This window comes from Scyliorhinus torazame, chromosome 1 (genome assembly GCF_047496885.1).
Source record: "Scyliorhinus torazame isolate Kashiwa2021f chromosome 1, sScyTor2.1, whole genome shotgun sequence".
NCBI lineage: Eukaryota > Metazoa > Chordata > Chondrichthyes > Carcharhiniformes > Scyliorhinidae > Scyliorhinus > Scyliorhinus torazame.
This window is the reverse complement of record NC_092707.1, coordinates 287,816,664-287,839,236: the sequence shown is the minus strand read 5'-3', so window position 1 is coordinate 287,839,236 and position 22,573 is coordinate 287,816,664. Positions and strand designations below refer to the sequence as shown.

The 22,573-nt window shown below is 50.2% G+C and overlaps 1 protein-coding gene across 3 annotated transcripts in view; it reads left to right on the top strand.

The window, feature by feature from the left end:
* The window catches only part of LOC140422058 (aftiphilin-like), a 97,497-nt gene that overhangs the window by 48,145 nt on the left and 26,779 nt on the right, over window positions 1–22,573 (top strand). For all 3 annotated transcript variants that reach the window (XM_072507058.1, XM_072507052.1, XM_072507043.1), the window contains 4 exons: window positions 1,844–1,992; window positions 2,324–2,450; window positions 5,252–5,308; window positions 8,624–8,749. In XM_072507058.1, coding sequence (XP_072363159.1) covers window positions 1,844–1,992; window positions 2,324–2,450; window positions 5,252–5,308; window positions 8,624–8,749 — 459 coding nt within the window. The remainder of the gene's footprint in view (window positions 1–1,843; window positions 1,993–2,323; window positions 2,451–5,251; window positions 5,309–8,623; window positions 8,750–22,573) is intronic.

Sequence of the window (22,573 nt, the reverse complement as noted above, 5' to 3'; positions counted from 1 at the left end):
TTCCAGGTGTGGTCTCCCAAAAGCTCTGTAGAATTGGATTGGATTGGATTTTGTTTATTGTCACGTGTACCGAGGTACAGTGAAAAGTATTTTTCTGCGAGCAACTCAACAGATCATTAAGTTCATGAAAAGAAAAGGAAACAAAAGAAAATACATAATAGGGCAACACAAGGTACACAATGTAACCAGATAACACCGGCATTGGGTGAAGCATACCGGGGTGTAGTGTTAATCAGGTCAGTCCATAAGAGGGTCGTTTAAGAGTCTGGTAACAGTGGGGAAGAAGCTGTTTTTGAGTCTGTAGCAATTGTAGCAAGACTTTCTTATTCTTGTACTCCCAAGAGTTCCAGACCATCCTAAGAGACACATGTGGGAGTATAGATTCAGACATATCTTTGAGGACAAATATATTTGATGAGGTATGGGTCTTGCCTGTCACCCCGGAGTTTGTAATGCATGTGAAGGTAAAGTGCTACAGGTCACCATAGTTCTTTTGAGCCGCCATTCAAGTAACTACTTATTTTTATGTGGAGAGATTATTCCTCAGAGAGCCAACATTATCTCAATGGGCCAAATGGCTTCCTTCTATGCCGTAATGACTTTATTGAAAGTTTACTCTGTCACTCACTGATGCATCTTTTCTCACCTTCCAAATGTAATTTGCACAAAACGCAGGAACTTGAATTGTAGCTGATCATGTTTGTTCTTTTTTTCATATGAATTTGTTCTGCATTAGTAGGCCATGGTGCTGAGGCAAATTGTAGTTGGTCCACAGCTGACCTGTTGAAATTGTGCTCTGGCTCTGCTGAGTGGAGGCTAGACTTTTAATTTTTTTTTTGGAATGTTGGAAAGGCAGGGAAATAGTAAACCAAGGGGCTGTGATCCATCTGACTTCGACAGTGCAAAAGCCAAAGACTGTGGGTGCTGGGTATCTGAAATTTAAACAGATCATGCTGGAAATACTCGACAGGTAGCCTCCATGGAGAGAGAAACAGTCGAAATGTCAAGTCAGTGACTTCTTATCAGAACTTGGAAATCTAAAAGGTGAGAGGGTGGGAACAACAAAAAGGAAGGCCTGTGATAGGATGGAAGACAGGAGGAATTAAGTGACGAGGCCAAAGGGAGTGGCATTGAGACAAGTAAAGAATCCAGAGAGGCGTCCAAAGGAAACGTGAGCGGCAGAGTGTTCAACAGCTGCTGTCCGAAAGCATAAACAAGAACACGTGCCATTCGAAAGTGAAAGCATAGTATTTCCAGAATTTTCAGTTTTCATACCTCCACGTTGTTCAGGAGGAGCAAATGGGACAAGACAGCCCATTTTATCGCCACACAATCCACCACCTATCATTCACTCCTATCACCATTGACGCACAGTGGCAGCAGTGTGTCATCTACGAGATGCACTGCAGCAACTCAACAAACCTCCTTCGACAGCACCTTCCAAACACTCAACCTCTACCACCTAGAAGGACCAAGGACAGCTGCTGCGTAGGAGCACCACCACCTGCAAGTTCTCCTCCAAACTACACACCATCCTGACTTGGGAATACATCACTGTTCCTTCGCTGGCACTGGGTCAAAATTCTGGAATTCCCCAACAGCACAGTGGGTGTACCTACACCACAGGGACTGCAGCGGTTCAAGAAGGCAGCTCACCACCACCCTTCTCAAGGGGCAATTGGAGATGGGCAATAAATAATGACCGAGCTAGCGACATCAAAATTCTGTGGGAGAATTTTTAAAAAGCTAATGGCCTAATTGGAGTTAGATGTGTATTGTTGTACAAGTAAAACTGAGAAAGGGAAAATTCAAACTAATGCCAACTGTTGCTTATTAAACGTAGGTGTCTTTGCTAAATCGCCTGGAGCGAGTTTTCCAAACGTGTTTTTCCCTGGTGCCAGCTATTGAGGTCACCAAAGAAGAAATCTGCTCTCTTGGGCATCTACTGCAGTCTGGATTTGGCAAAGGAGAGGAAATCAAGACAAACAATGGGTAAGACTGTGAACCGTACACATCGCAGAGAATAATTTAAACAAAGTAGGAATAACTTGACTAAATGCAACAAAAGTGATGAATCTAATAATATTGAGCTGATAAATTTTTACGTGTAGATGACAACCAAAATGATCTTAGCATACTGTTTAAAAAAAAAAAAAAAAAAACCCCACTAATAAATCCAATTGTCTGTTTGCTAAAACCAAGATAAATTAAATTCTGTAACTGGTATGTTGGAGATCTATTCTAAATGAAATGCTTTGAGCACCAATGTTTGATGTGCTGTATTGTACCGAACAGCTTTATGATTTCTTGTGGGGTTGTGCAGGGAGTTATTGGCTGTCTGGACTGAGCTGCAAGATGTGGAAGATGCCCACGGACTGAGGTACCAGTGGGGTGGTTCCCACAGCAACAAAAAGCTTCTGATTTCCCTGGGAATCGATACCAGAAATATAGTAAGTTATGGAGACTGGGGGGGGGGGGGGGGATATATTTCATTTATTTGTTTGAAGTGAAATGAGGCAACTTTGTTTTTCTTTCAAGAAAGAGCTATGCTTCACACGATCCATTCCTTTCTGAAGTGCACTTACCCTTGTTTTTTTTAAAAAAAAAAAAATTCTTAAAGGTTTTCATAAAATATCAATAACAAAATGAGAAAGAAAAAAGAACCCAACAGGGTTAAATACAAAACACAATCTAAAAAAGCAACCCCCCAAACCCCCCCCCGTACCTAAATAATAAATTAACATTAACACCCCGACTTAAGACAACAGGTGTATACACCCCCTCAGACCCTTCCAGTGTAAATAACATAAACAGAAATAAAGTAAACCCCCCCCCCCCACCCCCCGAGCTTCTGCTGCCATTGACCAATGTCTAGCGTTCTGCCAGAAAGTCTAAGAATGGTTGCCACCGCCTAAAGAACCCTTGTACCGACCCTCTCAAGGCAAATTTCACCCTCTCCAATTTAATGAACCCTGCCATAGCGCTGATCCAGGATTCCACGCTTGGGGGCCTCGTATCTTTCCACTGAAGGAGAATCCTTCGCCGGGCTACCAGGGACACAAAGGCCAGAATTCCGGCCTCTTTCGCCTCCTGCACTCCCAGCTCCTCTGCCACCCCAAATATTGCGAGCCCCCGGCCCGGTTTGACCCTGGATCCTACCACCCTCGACACTGTCCTCGCTACGCCCTTCCAAAATTCCTCCAGCGCTGGGCATGCCCAGAACATATGGGTGTGATTTGCTGGGCTCCCTGGGCACCTAACACACCTGTCCTCACTCCCAAAGAACCTGCTCATCCTTGTCCCGGTCATGTGTGCCCTGTGCAGCACCTTAAACTGTATGAGGCTGAGCCTCGCGCATGAAGAGGAAGAGTTCACCCTCCCTAGGGCATCTGCTCACGTCCCCTCTTCGATCTCCTCTCCCAACTCCTCCTCCCACTTACCTTTCAACTCCACCACCGAGGCGTCCTCCTCCTCCTGTCCTGTACTGTGTGTGGCAGTATCCGTGGGAATTCCACCACCTGCCGTCTGGCAAACGCCCTTACCTGTAAGTACCTGAAGGTGTTCCCCGGGGGGAGCACGAACTTCTCCTCCAGCTCACCCAAGCTCGCGAACTGCCCGTCCACAAACAGGTCCCCCAACTTTCGTATGCCTGCCCTGTGCCACCCCAAAAACCCTCCACCTGTTCTTCCTGGGGCGAACCGGTGGTTCCCCCGTAATGGGGTCCACGCCGAGGCCCTAACCTCCCCCCTATGCCGCCTCCACTGCCCCCAAAGTTTGAGGGCCGCCACCACCACCGGGCTCGTGGTATACATCCTTGGAGGGAGTGGCAGCGGTGCCGTTGCCAGCGCCCCCAGACTCGTACCCACACAGGACGCCGTCTCCAGCCTCTTCCATGCAGCCCCCTCCCCCTCCATCACCCACTTGCACACCATTGTCGCATTGGCGGCCCAGTAGTACCCACAGAGGTTGGGCAGCGCCAGCCCCCCCCCTATCTCTACTCCGCTCCAGGAACACCCTTCTCACCCTCTGAGTCCCTCGCGCCCACACAAACCCCATTATACTCCTGTTAACCCGCCTGAAAAAAGCCTTCGGGATAAACACGGGGAGGCACTGGAACAGGAACAAAAACCTTGGGAGCACCGTCATTTTGATTGACTGCACCCTACCCGCCAGGGACAGCGGCAACGCGTCCCACCTCTTGAACTCCTCCTCCATTTGCTCCACCAGCCTTGTAAAGTTAAGCCTATGCAGGGCCCCCCAGCTCCTGGCCACCTGGACCCCCAAATATCTAAAACTCCTCTCCGCCCTTTTTAGTGGGAGCTCGCCAATCCCCCTCTCCTGGTCCCCTAGCTGAACTACGAACAGCTCGCTCTTCCCCATATTGAGCTTGTACCCCGAAAAGTCCCCGAATTCCCTAAGCATCCTCATTACCTCTGGCATTCCTCCCACCGGGTCCGCCACATACAGCAGGAGGTCGTCCGCATAAAGCGACACCCTATGCTCCTCCCCCACTTACCCTTGTTAGGGACAAATCGACTCATTCTGTAGCAACAGTGTTCTTGTTGCTATTTGTGTGAGACATTCATTTAATAATTTTGGTGATATTTGTTGAGTTAGGAGAGATCCCTCGTCTTTGAAAAGAATATGCAGCTATGATGCAAGTTTGAGGTGTCCCCTGAAGTTTGACACTTTTAGCAGTCAGGTAATTTATCAGTACTGCACTGAAATGTCAGCTTAGATGATGAATTCAGACCACAGTATGGACCTCAAACCCATTATCAAGTGGAAAAGCTGTCATCAGCTGAACCAAACTGACACCTACTTCGTTGCGAACAAGACAGCAATTTATAGGTAAATCAATTTCTAAATTTAAAACTCCGTCCAACTTTTAAATTGCTCATCAGAAATAAAATTGGAAATCTTTTGTGCACCAGCTTGATGAGGCTCAAGATCATTACTTATACTTTATTTCTTAAATATTGATATTTTAGGGGTGGTGCAGTGGTTAGCATTGCTACTTCACAGTGCCGAGGACCCGAGTTTGATCGCAGACAGCTGTTGTCCATATGGAGTTTGGACATTCTCCCCATGTCTCTGTGGGTCTCTCCACCACAACCAAAAGATGTGCAGGGGAGGTGGATTGGCCTCGCTAAATTGCCCTTTAATTGGAATTTTTTTTAAAAGGTTGATATTTTAGCTTCAGACAAGATTTAATGAGGCAACAGTAAATTAATTGTTTCTGTCTCAAAAGTTGTTTACAGGACAGAGGAAGCAGCCTGTCATAGTTCCAGCATATGCATCTGGCCTGGTAAGTACAGCTTTAAATTGTATAATATATTTTAACCACCTTTATTTCAGCTTTCTACATCTGGAGGCACAATTGGATGAATGATCTGTTCCTGCACTCTGTAATTCTATCATTTTATGAATCTAATTTCCTGAACATTAATACAATGCAAAATTTCGGCAAATATTGTAGATGGAACAAATTTTATGTAATTGGTGTTTCAAACTTTAAAATAAATTATATGCAGAAATCCTCTTTGATATCAGGATAGATTTTTTGTAAACCATGAAAATGACTGTCAAACTACAATAAGTGGATAAATTGCTTCACGCTGTGAAATTGATTTGCTTAGTGTGTTTATGTAAAGCCAACCATTCTTTACAGTGGATTACAATTTAACACTGATTTCTGCAATATTCATGATTAAGAACAGATTTTATTTATTTAGATATGCACCTAGAAAAGCATGGATAGAAATAGATTGTGAGCCTTCACCTGGAATTGCTTGATCCACACATTCTTGTCTTTAACATCAAGGTGTGGATCCGTATCACTGCAGATTGTAATACTGTATTACAGTTTGCAGTGGTACTGATGCACTCCTTCGTGTTATGGACAGTGCAGTATTACAGTCTGCGGTGATGCTGATCAATACTTTGATGTTATAGACAGTGCAGTATTACAGTTTGCAGTGGTACTGATGCATTCCTTCATTTTATGGACAGTGCAGTATTACAGTCTGCAGTGATACTGATCAATACTGTGATGTTATAGACAGTGCAGTATTGCAGTCTGCAGTGATACTGATCAATACCGTGATGTTATAGACAGTGCAGTATTACAGTCTGCAGTGATACTGATCAATACCGTGATAATACAGACAGTGCAGTATTGCAGTCTGCAGTGATACTGATCAATACCTTGATGTTATAGACAGTGCAGTATTACAGTCTGCAGTGATAGTGATCAATTCCTTGATGTTATAGACAGTGCAGTATTACAGTCTGCAATGATACTGATCAATACAGTGATGTTATAGACAGTGCAGTATTACAGTCTGCGGTGATGCTGATCAATACTTTGATGTTATAGACAGTGCAGTATTACAGTTTGCAGTGGTACTGATGCATTCCTTCATTTTATGGACAGTGCAGTATTACAGTCTGCAGTGATACTGATCAGCACCTTGATGTTATAGACAGTGCAGTATTGCAGTCTGCAGTGATACTGATCAATACTGTGATGTTATAGACAGTGCAGTATTGCAGTCTGCAGTGATACTGATCAATACAGTGATGTTATAGACAGTGCAGTATTACAGTCTGCAATGATACTGATCAATTCCTTGATGTTATAGACAGTGCAGTATTGCAGTCTGCAGTGATACTGATCAATACAGTGATGTTATAGACAGTGCAGTATTACAGTCTGCAATGATGCTGATCAATACCTTGATGTTATAGACAGTGCAGTATTACAGTCTGCAGTGATACTGATCAATACTGTGATGTTATAGACAGTGCAGTATTGCAGTCTGCAGTGATACTGATCAATACAGTGATGTTATAGACAGTGCAGTATTACAGTCTGCAATGATACTGATCAATTCCTTGATGTTATAGACAGTGCAGTATTACAGTCTGCAGTGATACTGATCAATACAGTGATGTTATAGACAGTGCAGTATTACAGTCTGCAGTGATACTGATCAATACAGTGATGTTATAGACAGTGCAGTATTACAGTCTGCAATGATACTGATCAATGCCTTGATGTTATAGACAGTGCAGTATTACAGTCTGCAATGATACTGATCAATTCCTTGATGTTATAGACAGTGCAGTATTACAGTCTGCAATGATACTGATCAATGCCTTGATGTTATAGACAGTGCAGTATTACAGTCTGCAGTGATACTGATCAATACCGTGATGTTATAGACAGTGCAGTATTGCAGTCTGCAGTGATACTGATCAATACCTTGATGTTATAGACAGTGCAGTATTACAGTCTGCAATGATACTGATCAATTCCTTGATGTTATAGACAGTGCAGTATTACAGTCTGCAATGATACTGATCAATTCCTTGATGTTATAGACAGTGCAGTATTACAGTCTGCAGTGATACTGATCAACACCGTGATGTTATAGACAGTGCAGTATTACAGTCTGCAGTGATACTGATCAATACAGTGATGTTATAGACAGTGCAGTATTACAGTCTGCAATGATACTGATCAATGCCTTGATGTTATAGACAGTGCAGTATTACAGTCTGCAATGATACTGATCAATTCCTTGATGTTATAGACAGTGCAGTATTACAGTCTGCAATGATACTGATCAATGCCTTGATGTTATAGACAGTGCAGTATTACAGTCTGCAGTGATACTGATCAATACCGTGATGTTATAGACAGTGCAGTATTGCAGTCTGCAGTGATACTGATCAATACCTTGATGTTATAGACAGTGCAGTATTACAGTCTGCAATGATACTGATCAATTCCTTGATGTTATAGACAGTGCAGTATTACAGTCTGCAATGATACTGATCAATTCCTTGATGTTATAGACAGTGCAGTATTACAGTCTGCAGTGATACTGATCAATACTGTGATGTTATAGACAGTGCAGTATTACAGTCTGCAGTGATACTGATCAACACCGTGATGTTATAGACAGTGCAGTATTACAGTCTGCAGTGATACTGATCAATACCGTGATGTTATAGACAGTGCAGTATTACAGTCTGCAGTGATACTGATCAATACCTTGATGTTATAGACAGTGCAATATTACAGTCTGCAATGATGCTGATCAACACCTTGATGTTAAAGACAATGCAGTATTACAGTCTGCAGTGATTCTGATCCACACCTTGATGTTATAGACAGTGTAGTATTATAGTCTGCAGTGATGCTGATCCAATTCTTGAACCAATCTCCCATCACCATATCAAATGACTGTTTAATGCCTGCCCCAAAATGTTTTTTATGTCAGTTCTGTTTTATAGGTAGAACAAGAGGGCAGGGGTTTAAAGTGATTTGCAAAAGAAGCAAATGTGATGTGATAGAAAATACTTTTTCACACAAAGAGTGGTTCAGGTCTGGAATGCACTAACTGGAAGTGTGGTGGAGGCAGGTTCAATCAAGGTATTCAGGAGACCATTGGATGAATATTTGAATGGAAATAATATGCATGGGGAAAAGGCAGGGGAATGGTATTAGGCCATTCTGCTCGTTTGGCGAACCGGTGCCGACAGGATGAGCCAAATGGCGCCTCTGACGCTGTAACGATTCTGTGATGTACCTTAATTTTTTGTTTTGTTTCAGGGCATGTTAGAACCCACCAAAGAACCAGTAAAACCAATATCAGCTGCAGAGAAGATAGCTTCAATAGGTCAAATATCAACCACAAGTGTAACGCCGTCCGAGATGTCTACTTCTGATCAAACCCAGGTAAGAATAAACTATCTTTTGTTTCACTCCTCCAATATATATCAGCTTATAGCCCTTGCTTATAATTAACATTATTGGCCAGTTAGTAAGTTGTGGGGTTAAGGAGGAAGATTGACGAGGATAACTTTGCTCGATAGTTTGCCTGTTGCCTAGTTTTTTAAAACAAAATAATTTTTATTAAGATTTTCACAGAATATCAATAACTAAATGAAAAAGGAACCCAACAGGGTTAAGTACAAAACACAGTCCAAAAAAGCAACCCTCCACACCCCCCTCCCCACTGTACATAAATAATAAATTAACACCCCGACTTAACACATAGCAAATATATACACCCCCTCAGACCCCCCAGTATAAAAATACAAGAACAACTCTCCCCCTCCCCCCCCCCCCCCCCCCGGAGTTGCTGCTCCCATTGACCAATGTCTACAGTTCTGCCAGGAAGTCTAAGAAAGGTTGCCACCGCCCTTGTACCGTCCCTCTCAAGGCAAATTTCACCCTTTCCAACTTAATAAACCCCGCCATTGATCCAGGATTCCACGCTTGGGGGCCTCGCATCCTTCCACTGAAGAAGAATCCTCCGCCGGGCTACCAGGGACGCAAAGGCCAGAATACCAGCCTCTTTCGCCTCCTGCACTCCCGGCTCCTCTGCCACCCTAAATATTGCGAGCCCCAGCCCAGCTTGACCCTGGAACACCCTCGCCACCGTCCTCGCTACACCCCTCCAAAATTCCTCCAGCGCTGGGCATGCCCAGAACATATGGGTGTGATTCGCTGGTCTCCCTAAGCACCTAACACACCTGTCCTCGCCCCGGTCATGTGTGCCCTGTGCAGCACCTTAAACTGTATGAGGCTGAGCCTCGCGCACAAAGAGGAAGAGTTCACCCTCCCAAGGGCATCTGCTCACGTCCCTTCCTCGATCTCCTCTCCCAACTCCTCCTCCCACTTACCTTTCACCTCCACCATCAAGGCCTCCTCCTGCATCAACCGGTAAGTTTCCGAGATCTTCCCCACTCCCACCCCCTCCCCCCGAGAGCACCCTGTCCTGTACTATGCGTGGCAGCAGCCACAGGAATTCCACCACCTGCCACCTGGCAAACGCCCTTACCTGTAAGTACCTGAAGGTGTTCCCCGGGGGGGAGCCCATACTTCTCCAGCTCACCCAGGCTTGCGGACTTCCCGTCCACAAACAGGTCTCCCAACCTTCGTATCCCTGCCCTGTGCCACCCCGAAAACCCTCCATCTGTTCTCCCTGGGACGAACTGGTGGTTCCCCTGTATTGGGGTCCACACCGAGGCCCCAACATCGCCCCCTGTGCCGCCTCCACTGCCCCCAGATTCTGAGGGCAGCCGCCACTACCGGGCTCGTGGTATACCTCCTTGGAGGGAGCGGCAGCGGCGCCGTTGCCAGCGCCCCCAGACTGGTACCCACACAAGATGCCGTCTCCCGCCTCTTCCATGCAGCCCCCTCCCCCTCCATCACCCACTTGCGCACCATCGTCACATTGGCGGCCCAGTAGTACCCACAGAGGTTGCGCAGCGCCAGCCCCCCCCCTATCTCTACTCCGCTCCAGGAACACCCTTCTCACAATCGGAGTCCCTCGCGCCCACACAAACCCCATTATGCTCCTGTTGACCCGCCAAAAGAAGGCCTTCGGGATAAAAACGGGGAGGCACTGGAACAGGCACAAAAACCTTGGGAGCACCGTCATTTTGACTGACTGCACCCTACCCGCCAAGGACAGCGGCAACGCGTCCCACCTCTTGAACTCCTCCTCCATTTGCTCCACCAGCCTTATGAAATTAAGCCTATGCAGGGCCCCCCAGCTCCTGGCCACCTGGACCCCCAAATACCTGAAGCTCCTCTCCGCCCTTTTTAGTGGGAGCTCGCCAATTCCCCTCTCCTGGTCCCGTGGGTGAACCACGAACAGCTCGCTCTTCCCCATGTTGAGCTTGTACCCCGAGAAATCCCCGAATTCCCTGAGGATCCTCATTACCTCCGGCATTCCCCCCATCGGGTCCGCCACATATAGCAGCAAGTCGTCCGCATAGAGTGACACCCTATGCTCCTCCCCACCCTGCACCAACCCCCTCCAGTTCCTTGACTCCCTCAGTGCCATAGACGGGGGTTCAATCGCCAGTGCGAAGAGCAGGGGGGACAGGGGACACCCCTGCCTCGTCCCTCGGTGCAACCAAAAGTACTCAGACCTCCTCCTGTTCGTGGCCACACTCGCCATCGGGACCTCGTACAACAACCTAACACACCTGACAAACCCCTCCCCAAACCCAAACCTCTGCAGCACCTCCCACAGGTACCCCCACTCTACCCTATCGAAGGCTTTCTCAGTGTCCATCGCCACCACTATCTCCGCCTCCCCCTCCCTCGCCGGCATCATGATAACGTTCAGAAGCCTCCGCACATTCGCGTTCAACTGCCTCCCTTTCACGAACCCCGTCTGGTCTTCGTGGATGACCTGCGGCACACAATCCTCAATCCTCGTGGCTAAGACCTTCGCCAGCACCTTGGCATCTACGTTTAGCAACGAAATCGGCCTGCAAGACCCACACTGCAGGGGATCCTTGTCCCGCTTCAGGATCAAGGAGATCAGTGCCCGGGACATCGTAGGGGGCAAAGCCCCCCCCCTCCCTTGCCTCATTGAAGGTCCTAACTAGCAACGGGCCCAACAGGTCCATATACTTTTTATAGAATTCGACCGGGAAACCGTCCGGCCCCGGTGCCTTCCCCGCCTGCATGCTCCCTATCCCTTTGATCAGCTCCTCCAGCCCAATCGGGGCCCCCAATCCCGCCACCAGTCCCTCTTCCACCTTTGGAAACCTCAATTGGTCCAGGAAGCGGCCCATCCCTCCCTCCCTCCCGTGGGGGCACGGATCGGTATAATTCCTCGTAAAAGTCCCTGAAGACCCCATTGATGCCAACCCCACTCCGCACCACACTCCCTCCCCTGTCCTTAACTCCCCCGAACTCCCTAGCTGCGTCCCGCTTCCGAAGCTGATGCGCCAGCATCCGGCTTGCCTTTTCCCCATACTCATAAATCGCCCCCTGGGCCTTCCTCCACTGCACCTCCGCCTTCCTGGTGGTCACCAGGTCGAATTCGGCCCGGAGGGTACGCTTCTTCCTCAACAATCCTTCCTCAGGCACCTCCGCATACCTCCTGTCTACCCTCACCATCTCCCCCACCAGCCTCTCCCTCTGCTCCCTCCTCTCCTTGTGGGCCCGAGTGGAGATCAGCTCTCCCCTAACCACCGCCTTCAGCGCCTCCCATACCATCCCCACTCGGACCTCCCCGTTATCGTTGGCCTCCAGGTACCTCTCTATGCCTCCTCGGACCCGCTCACTCGCCTCCTCGTCTGCCAACAGCCCCACATCCAAGCGCCACAACGGGCGCTGGCCCCCCTCCTCCCCCAGCTCTAAGTCCACCCAATGCGGGGCGTGATCCGAAATGGCTATCGCCGAGTACTCTGTATCCTTTACTCTCGCTATCAACGCCCTGCTCAAAATAAAAAAGTCGATCCGGGAATAAGCCTTATGGACATGTGAGAAGAATGAAAATTCCCGAGCCCCCGGCCTTGCAAATCTCCAAAGGTCCACCCCTCCCATCTGGTCCATAAACCCCCTCAGCACCTTCGCTGCCGCCGGCTTCCTACCCGTCCTAGACCTGGAGCGATCCAGTGCCGGATCCAACACCGTGTTAAAGTCTCCCCCCATTATCAGGCCCCCCACTTCCAAGTCTGGGATCCGACCCAACATGCACCGCATAAAACCCGCATCGTCCCAGTTCGGGGCATACACATTGACCAGTACCACCAGCTTACCACTTACCATTACGTACCTACCGTCATTGTCTGTCACAATGCTCGACGCCTCGAACGACCAAGATCGCCACCCCTCGATTTTTTGGCATCCAGCCCCGAATGAAACACCTGACCTACCCACCCTTTCCTCAATCTTAAGTCTCCTGGAGCATGACCACATCCGCCATGAGCCCCTTCAGGTGCGCGAACATGTGGGGCCCGCTTGACTGGCCCGTTCAGTCCCCTTACATTCCAGATTATCAGCCGGATCAGGGGGCTACCCGCCCCCCTCCCCCGCCGACTAGCCATAACCCCTCCTTGGCCAGCCACGCGCCTGCACCCCACGCCCGGACCGTTCCCCACGGTGGCAGACCCCCGTCTCGACCCCCCCCCCCCCCCCCACTCGCTCCTGCTCCCCTTTGACCATAGCAGCAGGAACTCGACGCCCTCCCGCCAGCTAGGTCCCATCCTAGCTGCTTTACTCCCCCCATTGCACTTCAGCAAGTCGGCTGACTCCTGCCACTCCCACCTCTCCTTCAACTCCTCCCATTATGTGACACACCTCCTCTTCCATTCCCCATCTGCAGGCTCTCCGCCTCCCCCTTCCATCCCGAGCGCGGGAAACAACCCTCGCTTCCCCGCCCCAGCCCTGCCCCCTCCAGTCTACAGCGCGGGAAAAAGCCCACACTTTCCACCTACCCGGCCCCGCCACCTCTGACGCAGCTCCTTTTACAAGCCCAGTTCCCTCACCCCCGACTCGGGCCTTCCCTTCCCGCAGGGCCCCATCTCACTGCCGGCCATCCACCCCTGTTCTGTTTGCTTACTCCCCTCCAAGAGCCCCCCCGACCAACCCAACCAAAACAGTACCCAACCCACCCTAACCACCCTCACCGAACCAGAAAGAAAAAAAAACACGAGCAAAGGACCCCTCCTCAAAAAGTAACATATCAACCGCAATCCCTAAACGCCTACCCCAACCCTCAATCTGTGTCCAACTTCTCGGCCTGAACAAAGGCCCACGCCTCCTCCGGAGACTCAAAATAATGGTGCCGGTCCTTGTAGGTGACCCACATTCGCGCCATCTGCAACATGCCAAACTTCACCCCCTTTCTGTGTAGCACCGCCTTCGCTCGATTGTACCCGGCCCTCCTCTTCGCCACCTCCGCACTCCAGTCCTGATATATCCGAACCTCCGTGTTCTCCCACCTGCTGCTCCTCTCATTCTTGGCCCACCTGAGCACACACTCCCGATCAGCGAACTGATGAAACCGCACCAGCACCTCCCGCGGAGGCTCGTTAGCCTTGGGCCTCCTCGCCAGCACCCTATGGGCCCCTTCCAGCTCCACGGGCCCCTGGAAGGACCCCGCTCCCATCAGCTAGTTCAACATGGTGACCACATAGGCCCCCACGTCTGGCCCCTCCAGCCCCTCCGGGAGGCCCAGAATCCGCAAGTTCTTCCGCCTCGACCGATTCTCCATCTCCCTCGAACCGCTCCTGCCATTTCTTGTGGAGCGCCTCGTGCGCCTCCACCTTTACCGCCAGGCCTAAAATCTCGTCCTCGTTGTCGGAGATCTTTTGTCGGGCCTCGCGGATCGCCACCCCCTGGGCTGTCTGTGTCTCCAGCAGCTTATCAATAGAAGCCTTCATCGGCTCTAGCAGGTCCGTTTTGATCTCTCTGAAGCAGCGCTGGATAACCTCCTGTTGCTCCTGCACCCACTGCATCCACGCTGCCTGGTCCCCGCCCGCCGCCATTTTGTTCCTCTTCCCTCGCACCTTCTTCGGATCCACCATCACTTTTTTAGTCGCCCCGCTCCTGGTAAAAGTCATATACTGTCAGGGAACTATTGTACTCTCCTTCCCACACCGGGAAACGTCGAAAAAATTCCGTTGGGGGCCCTGAAAAGAGCCCAAAAGTCCGTTTTTTGCGGGAGCTGCCGAATGTGCGACTTGGCTCCGCATAGCCGCAACCGGAAGTCCCTGTTGCCTAGTTAAAAAAATATATATATATATATTTATTAAAGTTTTTTAACACAATTTTTCACCCTTACTAACAATAACCATCCCCCACCCCCCCCCCCCCCCCCCGTAACAAAACAAAATAACAAGAAATCGCACAGAGCAAGATATATACATGGTAAAATGATATGTTTACATAGCTTTGTACACTGGCTCTCTCCCGCATGTGCCAGTTTCCCCAACCCTTCATGTTATCTCTTGCTCATCCCCCTCCCAGGCAATCCCCCCCCCCCCCCCCCACACTCCCAGGACGCCCCCCCCCCCCCCCCCATGTCGTTTATCCAGGCCGCCACGCTGGGGGGCTTCGCCTCCTTCCACATTAGCAAGATCCTTCGCCGGGCTACTAGGGACGCCAAGGCCAGAATGCCGGCCTCTTTCGCCTCCTGCACTCCCGGTTCGTCCACTACTCCAAATATTGCTAGCCCCCAGCTTGGCTTGACCCGGACTTTCACCACCTGAGATATTGCTCCCGCCACTCCTCTCCAGAACCCCTCCAGTGCCGGGCATGACCAAAACATATGGACATGGTTCGCCGGGCTCCCCTAAGCACCTTCCACATCTGTCCTCCACCCCAAAGAACCTACTCCAGCTCGCCCCCGTCAAGTGCGCTCTGTGAACCACCTTAAATTGTATCAGGCTGAGCCTGGCACATGAGGAGGAATTAACCCTACCTAGGGCATCAGCCCACAGACCTTCCTCAATCTCCTCCCCCAGCTCCTCCTCCCATTTACCCTTCAGTTCCTCTACCAGCGCTTCCCCCTGTTCTTTCATCTCCTGGTGTATTGCCGACACCTTGCCCTCCCCGACCCATACACCCGAGATCACCCTGTCTTGAATTTCTTGTGCCGGGAGCAACAGGAATTCCCTCACCTGTCGCCTCACAAACGCCCTCACCTGCATATATCTAAAGGCATTTCCCGGGGGTATCTCAAACTTCTCCTCCAGTGCCCCTAGGCTCGCAAACGTCCCGTCAATGAACAGATCCCCCATTCTAATCCCCGCCCGATGCCAGCTCTGGAACCCCCCGTCCATCTTCCCCGGGACAAACCGGTGGTTACCCCTGATCGGGGACCACACCGAGGCTCCCATTGCACCCCTGTGCCGTCTCCACTGGCCCCAGATCCTTAGCGTTGCCGCCACCACCGGGCTCGTGGTGTACCTTGTCGGCGAGAGCGGCAGCGGTGCTGTCACCAACGCCCCCAGGCTCGTTCCTTTACAGGACGCCATCTCCATCCTCTTCCATGCCGCCCCCTCTCCCTCCATCACCCACTTGCGGATCATCGCCACATTTGCTGCCCAGCAGTAGCTCCCTAGGTTTGGCAGCGCCAACCCTCCTCGGTCCCTACTGCGTTCCAGGAACCCTCTTCTTACCCTCGGGGTCCTATTCGCCCACACAAACCCCATTATACTCCTACCTACTCTCTTAAAAAAGGCCTTGGTGATCACGATGGGAAGGCACTGAAACAGAAACCCCGGAAGGACCACCATTTTGACCGTCTGCACTCTACCCGCTAACGAGAGCGGTAACATGTCCCATCTTTTGAAGTCCTCCTCCATTTGCTCCACCAACCTTGTCAGATTCAGTTTATGTAGGGCCCCCTAACTCCTGGCTATCTGGGTCCCCAGATACCGAAAGCTCCCCTCCGCACTCCTCAGCGGTAGGTCCCCTATCCCTCTTTCTTGGTCCCCTGCCTGTAATATAAAGAGCTCACTCTTTCCTACATTGAGCTTATAGCCCGAAAACTCTCCAAACTCCCTTAGAGTCTGCGTGACCTCCACCATCCCCTCCACTGGATCCGCCACATACAGCAACAGGTCATCCGCATAAAGCGACACCCGATGCTCTTCTCCCCCTCGGACCACCCCCCTCCATTTACTAGACTCCCTCAATGACATTGCCAAGGGTTCGATCGCCAATGCAAACAACGGGGGACAGGGAGCACCCTGCCTCGTCCCTCGGTACAGCCGAAAGTACTCCGACCTCCGCCGGTTCGTCACTACACTCGCCACGGGGCTCTGTAAAGGAGCTTAACCCAACTGATAAACCCTCCCCCGAACCCAAACCTACGCAGCACCTCCCAGAGGTACTCCCACTCTACCCGATCAAAGGCCTTCTCCGCGTCCATAGCTGCCACTATCTCCGCCTCTCCCTCCTCCGATGGCATCATTATCACGTTTAAGAGCCGCCGCACATTAGTGTTTAATTGCCTCCCCTTTACGAATCCCGTCTGGTCCTCGTGGATTACCCCCGGGACACAGTCCTCGATCCTCGTGGCCAGCACTTTTGCCAGCAACTTAGCATCCACATTGAGGAGCGAGATCGGCCTGTACGATCCACATTGCAGTGGGTCCTTGTCCCGCTTTAGGATCAAAGAAATCGTCGCTTCCGACTCTCTTGCCTCATTAAAGGTCCTCACTAGTAGCAGGGCCAACAGGTCTACGTACTTCCTGTAGAACTCCACCGGGAACCCGTCCGGTCCCGGGGCCTTCCCCGCCTGCATAGTCCCCCAAACCCTTGCTCAGCTCCTCCAACCCAATTGATGCCCCCAAACCAGCCACCTCTTGCTCCTTCACCCTCGGGAATCTCAGTTGGTCTAGGAATCGTCTCATCCCCTCTTCCCCCGCTGGGGGCTGGGATCTGTACAGCTCTTCATAGAAGGCCTTGAATACCTCGTTTATTTTCGTCGCACTCCGAACTGTGGCTCCCCTTCCATCTTTGACTCCCCCTATTTCCCTCGCTGCCGTCCTCTTACGGAGCTGGTGTGCCAGCATCCGACTAGCCTTTTCCCCATACTCGTAGGTCGCCCCCTGCACCTTCCTCCACTGTGCCTCCGCCTTCCCTGTGGTCAACAAGTCAAACTCCGTCTGGAGCCGTCGTCTTTCCCCAAGTAATCTCTCCTCCGGGGCCTCTGCATATCTCCTGTCCACTCTCAAAATCTCCCCCACTAACCTCTCCCTTTCTATGCCCTCTGTCTTCTCCCTATGAGCCCTGATGGAGATTAGGTCTCCCCTGATCAACGCCTTCAACACCTCCCATACCACCCCCACCCGCACCTCCCCGTTGTCGTTGGCCTCCAAGTACCTTTCGATGCACCCCCTCACCTTCCCACACACCACCTCATCTGCCAGCAGTCCCACATCCAGCCGCCACAGCGGGCGTTGGTCCCTCTCCTCTCCCAGCTCCAGTTCCACCCAGTGCGGGACGTGATCCGAAACGGCTATGGCCGAATACTCCGTCCCCTCCACCCTCGGGATGAGCGCCCTGCCCAGAATAAAAAAATCTATCCGGGAGTAGGCTTTGTGCACATGGGAGAAAAAAGAAAATTCCCTGGCCTGCGGCCTTGCAAACCTCCATGGGTCCACTCCCCCCCATCTGGTCCATAACCCCCTAGGCACCTTGGCTGCCGCCAGCCTCTTTCCAGTCCTTGATCTGGAGCGGTCCAGTGCTGGGTTCAACACTGTATTGAAGTCCCCTCCCATTATCAGGCCTCCTACCTCCAGGTCCGGAATGCGCCCCAACATGCGCTTCATGAATCCCGCATCATCCCAGTTAGGGGCGTATACATTTACTAACAACACCCACTTCCCTTGCAGCCTACCGCTCACCATCACATATCACCCTCCATTATCCACTACGATAGTCTTGGCCTCAAATGACACCCGCTTCCCCACCAATATTGCCACCCCTCTATTCTTCCCGTCCCCCCCCCGCTGACTAGCCATCTCCTTTTCTAGGCCAGTCCCGTGTCCGCGCCTCCCTCACCCTTCAGTCCCCCAGTCGGGGGAGCGCCGACCACCTCTTCTGTGTCCCATTCCCTTTCGGCCAGTGCAGCAGCAGCAACCCCCCCCCGCTAGACCCCTGTCTAGCTTTTTTGCTCCCCCATATATATCACTCCCGTAAGTCAGCTGACACCTGCTGACCCTGGCTTCCCCCACCGTCCCATTGACCTCCCCGCGTGGGAGTGTCCCAATCAGTACGCGTTCCTTCGTTCCCCTTCCCGCCTTTCTTCCCTCGCGCGGGAAAAAACCCGCGCTTTCCAAAGCCCGCCCCGCCCCCTCTGGCGCAGCTCCTGTCGCGGCCTTGTCTCTCTCCCCCAGCCCATGTAACATTTCCTGCGCATGATTGACCCCCTATATACAACAACCATCACACATCAAACGTCAAACATCCCCCCCACCCTCACAAACCCTCAGTTAGAGTCCAACTTTTCGGTTTGTATGAAGGTCCACGCCTCTTCAGGCGTTTCGAAATAATAGTGTTGGTCCTTGTATGTGACCCACAGTCGCGCTGGCTGCAGCATTCCGAATTTCACTCCTTTCCGGTGCAGCACCGCTTTGGCCCGGTTGAAACCCGCTCTCCGCTTTGCAACCTCTGTACTCCAGTCCGGGTATATTCGGATCTCTGCATTGTCCCACTTACTGCTCCGCTCCTTCTTGGCCCATTTCAGGACCCTCTCTCTGTCCGTGAACCGGTGAAATCTCACCACCATCGCCCTTGGCGGCTCATTTGCCTTGGGCCTCCTCGCCAGCACCCGGTGTGCCCCGTCTAGCTCCAGCGACCTCGAAGGGGCCTCCGAGCATCGTGCTCACGTATGCCCCGGCATCGGCCCCCTCCACTCCTTCAGGGAGACCCAGGATCCACAGATTCTTTCTCCTCGACCTGTTCTCCAGGTCTTCGAGTCTTCCCGCCCACCTCCTGTGTAGCGCCTCGTGCTGCTCCACTCTCACCGCCAGGCCCAAGATCTCATCCTCGTTCTCATTGACTCTTTTCTGTACCTCCTGGATCTTTACCTCGTGGGCCTTCTGGGCCATCTCTAGTCCTTCAATTGCCGACAGCATAGGCGCCAGCATCTCCTTCCGCAGCTCCTCGAAGCAGCGCTTGCTGAACTCCTGCAGCTCCGGCCCGCACTCCGCTTTGTCCCCGGCCGCTGCCATTTTGTTTTTTTTCCCTCGCTTCTCCCGCTGCTCCAATGCAGCTTTTTTGGCCGTTTCACTTCTGGTCCGGTCCATAAAAGTTGGAGGGGGACCTCTCTCTTCCCTTCCCCACAGGTTGTCTTCGAAAAAGTTCCGTTGGGGCTCCTCTAACGAGCCCGAAAGTCCGTAATAGCGGGAGCTGCCGAATCGTGCGGCTTAGCTCCGCATAGCTGCAACCGGAAGTCTTGCCTAGTTTTTTAATCTAACTTTATTTTCCTGTTCTTTCCATCTTATTTTTTTGAAGTTTTATTCCTTCACTGTTCTATTCCTGGCAGAATGGTAGATTGCCATCCTGTTCCAGGTTTGTAACAATACTTTTTATTTTTGTAGCTGACAGGTAAACCCTTGTGGAGAATTACCTTCCTCGTTTTCGAATCCTGCACAGTAATGAGGCAGCAAGTTGAAACAGGAACTTGTGGAGAATTATTTGTGACCTATTCAAAATTCCAATTTTACTCTTTACCATCCAACAAAGCAATTGAGATGAAAATGAACTAAAAAGCAACAATCCTCCACTGTTTTGATGCATACCAAATGTGAACAAAAATTGATTTGCTGTCTAAATTAAAGATATCGGGTGGCGGAAATGAGTACCAGTTTATTTATGCGCAAGGTACTAATACACTTTATATGGTCTATACATGATCATTATATAAAAAGTAAAAATGCATAATTACATATGCAATTGCTTCAGCACCTTAATTTTATTGGAACTACATCAAATTGCATTTATATAATAGTCTTAATGAAGAAGACACCTCTTGACAGAAGAGTGATCAAACAAATGGGTGTTGAGCCAAGGAAGGAGATGTTAGGAGAGCTAACAACATTGGCCAGTGGTGTGGATTTTAAGGAGAATCTTGAAGGAAGAGAGGGAAGACGAACAGCGAACTGGTTTGGTGACAGGAATTCTGCAGCTGGTGGTGAGGCAAAGAAAAGTGGCTAGCTTAAGAGGCCAGAGTGGAGGACATAGAATCATAGAATTTACAGTGCAGAAGGAGGCCATTCAGCCCATCGAGTCTGCACCGTCTCTTTGAAAGAGCACCCTACCCAAGCCAACACCTCCATCCTATCCCCATAACCCAGTAACCCCACCCAACACTAAGGGCAATTTTAGACACTCAGGGCAATTTAGCGTGGCCAATCCACTTAACCTACACATCTTTGGACTGTGGGAGGAAACCGGAGCACCCGGAGGAAACCCACGCACACACGGGGAGAACGTGCAGACTCCGCACAGACAGTGACCCAAACCGGGAATCGAACCTGGGACCCTGGAGCTGTGAAACAATTGTGCTAACCACCATGCTACCATGCTGCCCTTAAAGTTTGGGGTGGAATGGATTTGTAGGGCTAGAGGAGGTTACAGTAATAGAGGTGGCAAGGGAGCATGATGAAATTTAAATATCAAGATGAGAACTTTAAATTTGTGTGATCGCCGATGTCAATGAGTAGGGGCATCTGATGAAGGAGCGACACTCCGAAAGCTAGTGATTCCAAACAAACCTATTGGACTTTAACCTGGTATTGTAAAATTCTTACAATGAAGAGGGGGTAATGGGTGATGGCTTGGGGCACAGCAGAATTTGGGATAATCTGAAGTATGCAAAGTTTGGCACTCATTCAGGAGGACAGATATAGCAGAGTTTGAAGGTAACAATTTTTGTTTCAGAAACCGATGATAACTTCAGCCGTAGTCATGTTCAGCTGGAGGAAATTGTGCCTCATACAATACTGGACACCATAAGGCATAGGAGCAGAATTAGGCCACTCGGCCCACCAAGTCTGCTCTGCCATTCAATCATGGCTGATATTTTCTCATCCCCATTCTCCTGCCTTCTCCCCACAACCCCTGATCCCCTTATTAATCAAAAACACTCAGTAATTTGGCATCTACAGCCTTCTGCGGCAAAGAGTTCCACAGATTCATCACCATCTGGCTGAAGAAATTCCTCCTCATCTCTGTTTTAAAGGATCGTCCCTTTAATCTGAGATGGTCTCCTCTGGTTCTAGTTTTTCCTACCAGTGGAAACATCCTCTCCACGTCCACTCTATCCAGGCCTCGCAGTATCCTGTAAGTTTCAATAAGATCCCCTCTCATCCTTCTAAACTCCAACGAGTACAGACCCAGAGTCCTCAACCGTTCCTCACACGACAAGTTCTTCATTCCAGGGATCATTCTTGTGAACCTCCTCTGGACCCTTTCCAAGGCCAGCACATCCTTTCTTAGATACGGGGCCCAAAACAGCTCAGAATACTCCAAATGGGATCGGACCAGAGCCTTATACAGCCTCCATAGTCTTGTATTCTCGCCCTCTTGACATGAATGCTGACATTGCATTTGCCATCTTAACTGCCGACTGAACCTGCACGTTAACCTTAAGAGAATCGTGAACAAGGACTCCCAAGTCCCTTTGTGCTTCTGATTTCCTAAGCATTTCCCCATTTAGAAAATAGTCTATGCCTAAATTCCTCCTTCCAAAGTGCATAACCTCACACTTTTCCACATTGTATTTTATTTGCCACTTCATTGCCCACTCTCCTAGCTTGTCCAAAACCTTCTGCAGCCCCCTTACTTCCTCAATACTACCTGTCCCTCTACCGATCAGTGAACTGTATTTTATTTGCCACTTCATTGCCCACTCTCCTAGCTTGTCCAAAACCTTCTGCAGCCCCCTTACTTCCTCAATACTACCTGTCCCTCTACCGATCAGTGAACGTGTTGAAATGGAGAGTGAGATGTAGAGCTGGGTGTCATATATATGGAAGCCCCAACACTGTAGATGTCACTAAGAGGCAGCATGAATGCCCCTTTGGCCAGTTATCAGTTTCCACACATTTGTTCCGGGATATAAGTAACATGAGCGTTGGAAGGCCTTTCAAAATTTCCATGTTTTCCTCTCGCCCTCTCTTAATTCAAACATTTTGTTTTTAATATTTAGAGTGCCCAATTATTTTTTTCCAATTAAGGGGCAATTTAGCGTGGCCAATCCACCTACCCTGCACTTCTTTGGCTTGGGGC